The sequence below is a fragment of the Carlito syrichta genome, unplaced genomic scaffold (assembly GCF_000164805.1).
Source record: "Carlito syrichta isolate Samal-C Ts95f unplaced genomic scaffold, Tarsius_syrichta-2.0.1 Scaffold316102, whole genome shotgun sequence".
In the NCBI taxonomy this organism is placed as follows: domain Eukaryota; kingdom Metazoa; phylum Chordata; class Mammalia; order Primates; family Tarsiidae; genus Carlito; species Carlito syrichta.
This window is the reverse complement of record NW_007260198.1, coordinates 66118-74404: the sequence shown is the minus strand read 5'-3', so window position 1 is coordinate 74404 and position 8287 is coordinate 66118. Positions and strand designations below refer to the sequence as shown.

Here is an 8287-nt window from a genome sequence, read left to right as displayed (position 1 = left end):
CTGGAGAGGAAGCATTAGGAAAATCAGAAGAAAAGAAAAAAATCTTAACTCATGGTGCTTTCATATTCTAATGGAGGAAGACAGACAATAAGCAATTAAAGTTTATAGTACATTAGATTCTGCCAAGTGAAATGAAAAGAAAAGAAAAACAGAGAAGAGGTTGTAATTTTAAATAGGGTAGTCAGAGTAAGCCTCAAGAAGAAGATGCCATTTGATTAAAGGTCTGAAAGAATGAGAAAGCTGATCACTGAGATATCTGCACAAAAAGTTTCTGGGCAAAAGAAATAGTAAATGCAAAAGCTGGCAGTGGGCCCACAAAGAAACAGTAAGGAGATAGTGAGACTGCAGAAAAGGGAGTAAGTAGAAGATGAGGTGAGAGAGGTAAAGTGACCAAGTCTCCCAGAGTCTTATAGGCTTTATATTGACTGTATCCTCTGAGTGAAATGAGGAGACAGTAGAAGTTTTGAAAAGAGGAGAGACATGCTCTATACTCAAGACTTAAAAACATCCTGGGGCTACTGCTGAAAATAAAGAATGATGAAGTGAGTTTAAGCGCCAGTTACATGTATCATGTCTACATGCATTTCTGTATAACTCAATGCCATCTAACAAGAATATCCCTCACCACAGAAGGAGACAACCACAGCCTGACCATTAGGGCCAGGATAAAATTACAGAATAAGAAATTTGCCTTTAATTTAGTCCTTTAACTCTAAACCCTGGAGGTCAAGGCTGTGAACAAATCTGAAGACATGGGCTCCCTTCTCCTGGGATCTCACATCTCTCTTTCACTGGCTGATCACTGGAAGAGGAAGAGACCCAGCCAAGCAGCAGGTGGAAACACTGCCTACCTGTGGACACTTCCTGTTTGCATCCACTGCTTTCTCTCTGGGCATTGTCTCTCCCACCCTTGAGCCTGCAGATAGATGTTGGCAGGAAGAGGGTCTTCCCTCATCTGTAGCAGAAAAGGGGGAGGGTCAGACCCTTCACCTCCCTGGGGTCAGAAGAGTCAGAGCCCTCAGAGTCGTACTTCAATGTAGCAGCCACCAGCCACATGGTACTACTGAACACCTGGAATGCGGTTGGTCTGAACTGGGATGTACTGGAAGCTTCAAATACAGAGTGACTGTAAAAGATTTAGTACAGACCCCCCAAAAAATCTTCATTAATAATATATTGATCACATACTTAAATGACAATATTTTGAATACAGTGAGTTAAATAAAGTATTACAATTGAAAACGAATGTTGGAGTAAGGACAGAGAAGCAGGAAAAGAGTAATTTGGAGAGCTTCCCGATAATCCAGGTGGGAGAGGCTGGGCGCTTGGATCTGGGTGGTGGCAGAACATGCACAGAATTCCTAGGATGCCAGATAGATCCTGAAGCAGAGCTAATACAACCCTATGTGCTGATGTGGAGTGTGAGAAGATGGCACCAAGATTTTTGGCTTGACCAAGTTTCCTTACACTTGGAAACTTCCTGAGACAGAAGACTATAAAGAGAGTAAGTTTGGCCTGGAAGATAAGGAGCTCCCTTTGACAGATGTAAAGCAAACGTCAAATGAATGCTTTGCACGAAACCTGGAGAATAATAGACATCTGAACTTTCTGATAGACCTCTTGGAAGATTGCCCCCAGAAGGGAAAATGTAGACTTTAATATCCTCTGCTCTTAAGGAGCCTTGGGCAGATACTTTTGCAGGAGGCACTAATAGCGCTATTCCCATCCTAAATGACTAAAAGTGTTTTCTTCCTTTCTCAGGGTTTGCTTTTTATCCCTTAGTCCCCTCTCCTTCTTCCCAGGTATCAGGTACACTATCCCCGCCCCCACCTCTACCCCTCCAAGTACTCATCTGACCCTGCAAACCCCTCTCCACATCCTAATTCCCTGGAAGCTTAGAAGCCTAAGAAACAAGCCAATCAGAAAGGCGCGGAGGTTCCGAAAGCTGTCCAGAAGACAGGCCTCTCTGCCAGGCACTGGCCGCACTTCCTGGTTCTCAGAACAGAAGTCACTTCGTAAACGGGCTCACGGAACACACAGCCCAGGAGCTGAGAAGCTTGAGGAGGGGTCCGACTGAGCCCCAGCACCGCTGGCGACGCCCCTCCCAGTCTCGGGTTCACCCTCAGATCCTACGAGCATCTGGATCCCCAGAACCCCACCCACCTCCTTCTCCCCGAGCAAGCTCTGTCCACGCGACCTACTTCCTCTAACTTTCTCACTGGTGATCAGGCGGTTTCCGTCCCGCATGGGCCCTCGACAGTCCTGGAGCAAAGGCACCGAGGCTGGACGCGGAACTCAGACATCCTTAGATAAAGGAGGCGCGCACGCCGCAACCCCTTACCTGCCAGGGCGCAGGACGCGGAATACGGGCCGGGCGCCGCCCGGCGGAGCAAACCAAAGAAGAACCTGAGCTCTACGAAGTGGCGAGGGGGCGGGTCGGGGGCGGAGCCAACCCGGCAGGCCCGGCCCTCGCTCCGCCTCCCAATTCCTCTCGGCGCCTCCAGGAGGAGAAATTCCACGGCTACCGCCGGGCACTTCTTTATGTGGGAGCCTGCCCCTTTAAAGACATGTCAGTCGGAGGCTGAAAAATGTGAGACTTCCGGGCATGCGCACCGCGCTGTGCGGAGGAACGCCTTCATCTGGAGTGAGGTAGACGGGGTCCGACGTTTGCGCGATGTGCGTTTTGTGTATGGAGCGACGACAAGGTCGGCCATGAGGATCCCGACCCTTTGCCCCGAAAACGAGGGCGACGTGTCGCGCCTTGGGACGGGGGGGGGGAGTTGGGGAAGGAAGAGGAAACAGGTATAGCTGCCGCCTCTTGGGGGATTCCTTTGGACGTGCTGGAAGGCAAGACGGCTTTGGTTCTGCGGAGCGGTGGAGTCTACAGGCGTGGGTTCGCAGAGCTCGGGCGATTGATGAAGAAAGAGGATTCTCCATTTCTGTCCGCTTCCCAGGTTCCCTCCACAACCCACAATTCCTCAGCCATGGGCCCGCCACGCGACGCTGTGCCCCGCACGCTCGTCAGCGACTCTGTTGCGTGGAAACCCTGTTCCCTCATGCTTAACGCCATGTGGGCTCCTTGGCCGCCCTCCACTTCGGTTCCGCTCTACCAAGATGCTTGGCCGGAATTCCCTCATCATTACGTTCTCCCCAGATTTTTTTGCATATTTCGCTAGCTTAGAATGTTGTGTATCTTCCTCTTGTTTCTGGAGAAAGAAAAGATCGTCATTCTTTCAAGCCCGGTCCCTACAGCTGTACTCTTTTTTTTGGGGGGGGGGTTGGAGTCTCACTCTGTCGCCCAGACTGGAGTGCAGTGGCCGCTCCCGGCCACCGCAGCCTCGACCTGCTGGGCTCCGGCGATCCTTCCGTCTCAGCCTTCTGAGTAGCCGGAATTACAGGCATGCACTACTACGCCCAGCTGATTTTTTGATTTATTGTAGAGATGAGGTCTCGCTGCCCAGGCGGGTCTCGAACCCCCGGACTCAGGCAATCCAGTCACCTCAGCCTCACAAAGGCGCGGGATTACAGGCTGAGCCACCGAGCCCGGCTTACAGCTGTACTCTTGATCACGTTATTTCTCAATTCCTCCAGCTCTTACTGTGTCAGATGCGTCTCGCTCAGTTCTATCAGTCAGTTTACTAAAGCATCTTTGTGGATTATGTCGCTTCTACTCCAACACCTCCAGTGGCCATTCATTAACCACCCAATGGATTTTAATTCTTTGACAGGGTATTCAGTGTCGTCCATAGTCTGGCACTAATCCAGCTGTAATTGTGTTTTCCAGAACTGTACTAAACCCTAACTCCCACTGCTCTATGTCTGGGCGGTTGTTTTTCTCTCACACATTGCACATTTTGTTTGTGCACGACGTGATGTCTTTGTTTCATTTCTATTTCTTGAAACATTTCAAGGACTTAGACAGCCACTTCTTGCATGATGCCTCTCCTGTTTGTCATGGGCATAAGTGGTGCCTTCTTTCTTCCACTTCTCTCCTATAGTTCTTATTTGGTGCTTGTTGTTTCCTTTACTGAACAATCAGTGTTGATTGCAGACCTACTATGTACTTGACACATCTAAATGTGGGGTAATCAGTAGGAATAAGGCTGACAAGGTTTCTGCTCACATGGATCTAACATTCTAGCTGGAGCAGATAAGCAATAACTTAAAAACTTTAGCTGCTTTGCAGAATATTAAATGGGGTTTTGTGAAAGAGTATCACTTACAGATTCCTATAGATTATTGATCATGAAAAAAACCTCTGGCGATGTGAATCCTAAAAGATGCAGCTATATGATTGAGGAAGGAACAACTTCGGAAACAGGAAATTTAGGACAAAAGTACTGAAGAAGGCGAGTGTAGCTAGAGTATAATGGGTAATGGGGTAAAAGTAAAAGATGAGTTTGAAGAATAGACAGTGTCCAGAATCATAGTTGTCTTTGCAAGTCAGGGTAATTTGGATTTTATTGTAAATGTGATTAGAAGGTTGTGATGTGATTTAACTTACCTTTTAAGACACCATTCTGTCTGCTACGTGGATAATGGACTATAGTGAGCTAACAGTAGAAGGAGGGATTAAAGACCTTCACAATATCCCAAAATTTTTCGGAATGGAAGTATTAAAGTAGGTGTGATGAAGGGCAGTAGGAGTGATCAGATAATCAGGTGCTTAAAGTTGATGCAGTATTTGGAAATCAAAAGTTAGAGTTGTGACAGTGAGAGTGAATGACCAAGATGAAGTAGAGGTGGGAGGCTGAGGCTGAGATTGAAGAACTGAGGAACCAAGGCATTAAACAAATGATCCTAATTCCAACTCTAATTGGAATATAATACTGAGTGATTTACCACAGAAACAAAGATCTGAGTACTACATGTACTCACTCATAAGTGGACCCCCAAAATGTATAATACTATAAGAAAGGGATTGGCAGTAGTGGAACACTGCCAGGGGAGGGAAGGGGAGGCACATAACATCAATAAGGGTACCAAACTTTGCCTTACTTATGTACCTAACCCTGAGTTGTACCCCACATCTTTAAAATAAAATCTTAAAAAAAAAGAAAGAAAATATTTTGCTTAGCCCTCTGTAAATCAGTGTAATTTCTCTAAGATTCAATTTGGCATTGTTATATGAAGATCCCTTATTCACTCTTTTTTTTGAGTCATGTCACTCTGTTGCTCAGACTGAAAGGAGTGCAGTGGCATGGTCATAGTTCACAGCTTCAACCGCCTGGGCTCAGGTGATCCTTTTGTCTCAGTCTCCTGAGTAGCTGGGACTATAGGTGCATGCCACCCTGTCTGGCTAATTTTTTAATTTTTTGTAGAGACAAGGTCTTGCTGTGTTGTCTAGGTTTGTCTTGAACTCCTGGTTTCAAGCGATCCTCCCTCTTTGACCTCTCAAAGTGCTGGGATTGCAGGTATGAACCATCATGCCCAACCCTGTTTATACATTTTTAAGAAAAATACCCTTTTGGTAGAAGAAGTAAAGGCAATCATTTTATGTGTAAGTTTGTTTAGTGCCAACCATTATAGTGATGAATTGAGCATGATCATTAATAGAGATGAATAAGTAGTTCAATTGTTAAGCATGTATTTAAGAAAATACCCTGCAGTTATTAAAGTCATTTTTGAAGAACAAAAATAAATAAATAAATAAACAGATGATCCATATGGATGATCATGAGAGTCATGCTAGATAAGAAGATAGTGAGCTAGAGGTCATCAGTGAATGAAGAAGAGTCCTTAGGGAATCTGAGAGAGGATGACCTATGATGTTATCATCTCTTCTTTGTGGGCCTACAAATGGTATTTTTAAGGTAAATTTAAAATTGACCTATTTTAATCCTGCACAATAGATAGAAGCCTGGAGTAAGTGAAGATTCTAGTTACAAATCACTAGTAATACCAGAAACAGTTTCCCTTTTTATTCATTTTGATATAGGAGGGTCAAAGTACACATGAATATTGTCATAAATTATTAATGTCATTGAAGAGGACTCATAATTAAAACGGAGACATAAATAGATCTTGCAAGCCTATTTATATTTTGACATCCACAACTTTTCTTTCTGGTACTAACTACCACTTTGTTTCTTTTGTAGGCGTTATTTAAGAATGGAAGAGGATACAGATTATAGAACCCAGTTTAGTTCTTTGTGTTTCATTAATGATCATGTTGGATTTTGTGGCACTATAAAAAGCTCACCAAGTGACTTTATTGTTATTGAAATTGATGAACAGTCACAGTTAGTTAATAAGACCATTGATGAGCCTATTTGTGAGATGAGTGAAATACAACCAGAGACAAAAAATTTTTCCAAAAAAACAAAATTAGATCTTCAAAATCTATCATTTGAAGATGGAAGTAACCCAGAAATTAATACTTTGGCCAGGTACTCCAATGGTAACCAAAATAATCAGTCTGATGCAGAAAAGGAAGATACTATCAATGACGGGATTTCCAGATGTGAAGAAAAAGCTGATGTATTAAACTCCTTTTTAGATGAAAAAACTAATGAGTTACTGAATAATTTCGCCTGTGATATAAAAGAAAAGTGGCATTCTAAAACTGAGTCATTTGGATCAGCTCCTGAATTCTCATTAGGCAGTATCCTTGACAAAAACCAGAGAGCTAGTTTACATAGTGCTATTAGGCAGAAATTTCCTTTTTTAATAACTGTAGGAAAAAACAGTGAAATTGTTGTAAAACCAAATCTTGAGTATAGAGAACTTTGTCACTTGGTATCTGAAAAAGAAGCATTTGACTTTTTTAAATATTTGGATGCAAAGAAAGAAAATTCCAAATTTACCTTTAAGCCTGATGCAAATAAAGACCACAGGAAAGCTGTCCACCATTTTGTCAACAAAAAGTTTGGAAATCTAGTAGAAACGAAATCTTTTCCTGAACTGAATTATAATGCTGGTACTCCAAATGTGGCGATAACAGTAAGATTTCGGGAAAAAGCACACAAGCGCAGGAAAAAGCCTCTTGAAAGCCAGAAAAGAAAAGTGACATATACAGGTAATTTAATAAATCATCATTCATTTTATTGGACAAGCTTAGTTAAATTTAAAAATCATAATAGCTGAATGATTTCAAATGAATTGAATAGATGTGGCTGGAGAGATATTGGAATGTGTGCTTTACATGTAGGGGGAGGAATTGCTGATGAGTGTTTTAAACAACTCTAGGAATTCTTATTCTTTTACTTAATGGAAGATGAAGACTTTCAAATTACACTGAATGTAAAAATTAGCCTTAATGATGAAAGTTTGGTTAACCCAGGCATTTTTAGTTAACATAGTCACAAATGTATATGATTGAAGCCATTATTTTATGTTTAGTATGTTTTATTGAAGGTAAATCTTGATTTCATATTTTGAAAGTTGTCTTAATTAAAATTAAGTACTAGGAGATTAAAATATATTTTCTGTGTTGGGAAAGTGAAGAGAATACTTTGTAATCCAAAACAATTAAATTTCCCTACCATAAGTAGGGAACCTGAGAACTTGGTTTCGTCAGTCTTCTAGAGACATGTGCTCCAACTGTAGCATGTATCACCAAACAGTCTTGTTAAAACAGATTTCTGAGTCCTATTCCCAGTTCTGTTTCAGAAGGTTTGGGGTAATGATTTCACAAATTCCCAGGAGAGGCTTTTTTTGCTGACCTGGAGGCTACATTTTGAGCATCACTGTTTTAGGGAATATATTTAATTCCTAGACTGGATGGAACTGATGAACTCCCATTGTACAGGTGCAGCAGACCAGGTTTAACTGGCCTATATTTTACTTGAAGGGTGGGAAGTGTTGCAGATGATGTTACATAAATTTATTTAGCAAAGCTTTTAACGATAAAACTAGCACCCCAAATTTGCACAGATGTGTGTGGCACAGAAAAAGGATTGTGCTCTGTAGGGACCACAGGTGTAAATGAAAAGAGTTTGGACCATAGGGCTTTGGGGGTTTGATTTTATATTATGACTTTACTTCACAAAAAGATTTATAAAATTTTTAATATCTTTAAGATTTGATTCCACAAATGTAAAAATGGGAAGAATAATGCCATGGCAAGTTACCTAACAACTTACAACATTTTGTACTTGAAAAATGAGGTAGTAGTAAAGTCTAACTTATCTTAATAGTCTAAGGATTAAATGAAATAATGAAATTGTTTAGTACTTTATAGTTACTTAAATGGTAGCATCTTTTATCTTTTTCCCTCCTGGCAATTTCTGTCAGGTCTCTCTCTCTCTCTCTCTCTCTTTCTCTCTCTCTCTCTCTCTCTCTCTCT

General features: G+C 42.2%; 1 protein-coding gene across 2 annotated transcripts in view; it reads left to right on the top strand.

The window, feature by feature from the left end:
- The first annotated feature begins 2599 nt into the window (after nt 1-2599).
- PUS7L (pseudouridylate synthase 7 like) overlaps nt 2600-8287 on the top strand; it is a 28244-nt gene continuing 22556 nt past the window's right edge. The window contains exons 1-2 of one of the 2 annotated variants that reach the window (XM_021706858.1): nt 2600-2649; nt 6099-7018. In XM_021706858.1, coding sequence (XP_021562533.1) covers nt 2606-2649; nt 6099-7018 — 964 coding nt within the window. In that variant the 5' untranslated portion in view covers nt 2600-2605. Of the gene's footprint in view, nt 2706-6098; nt 7019-8287 lie in introns of both variants that reach the window. The other variant, XM_008073771.2, reaches the window with a different exon arrangement.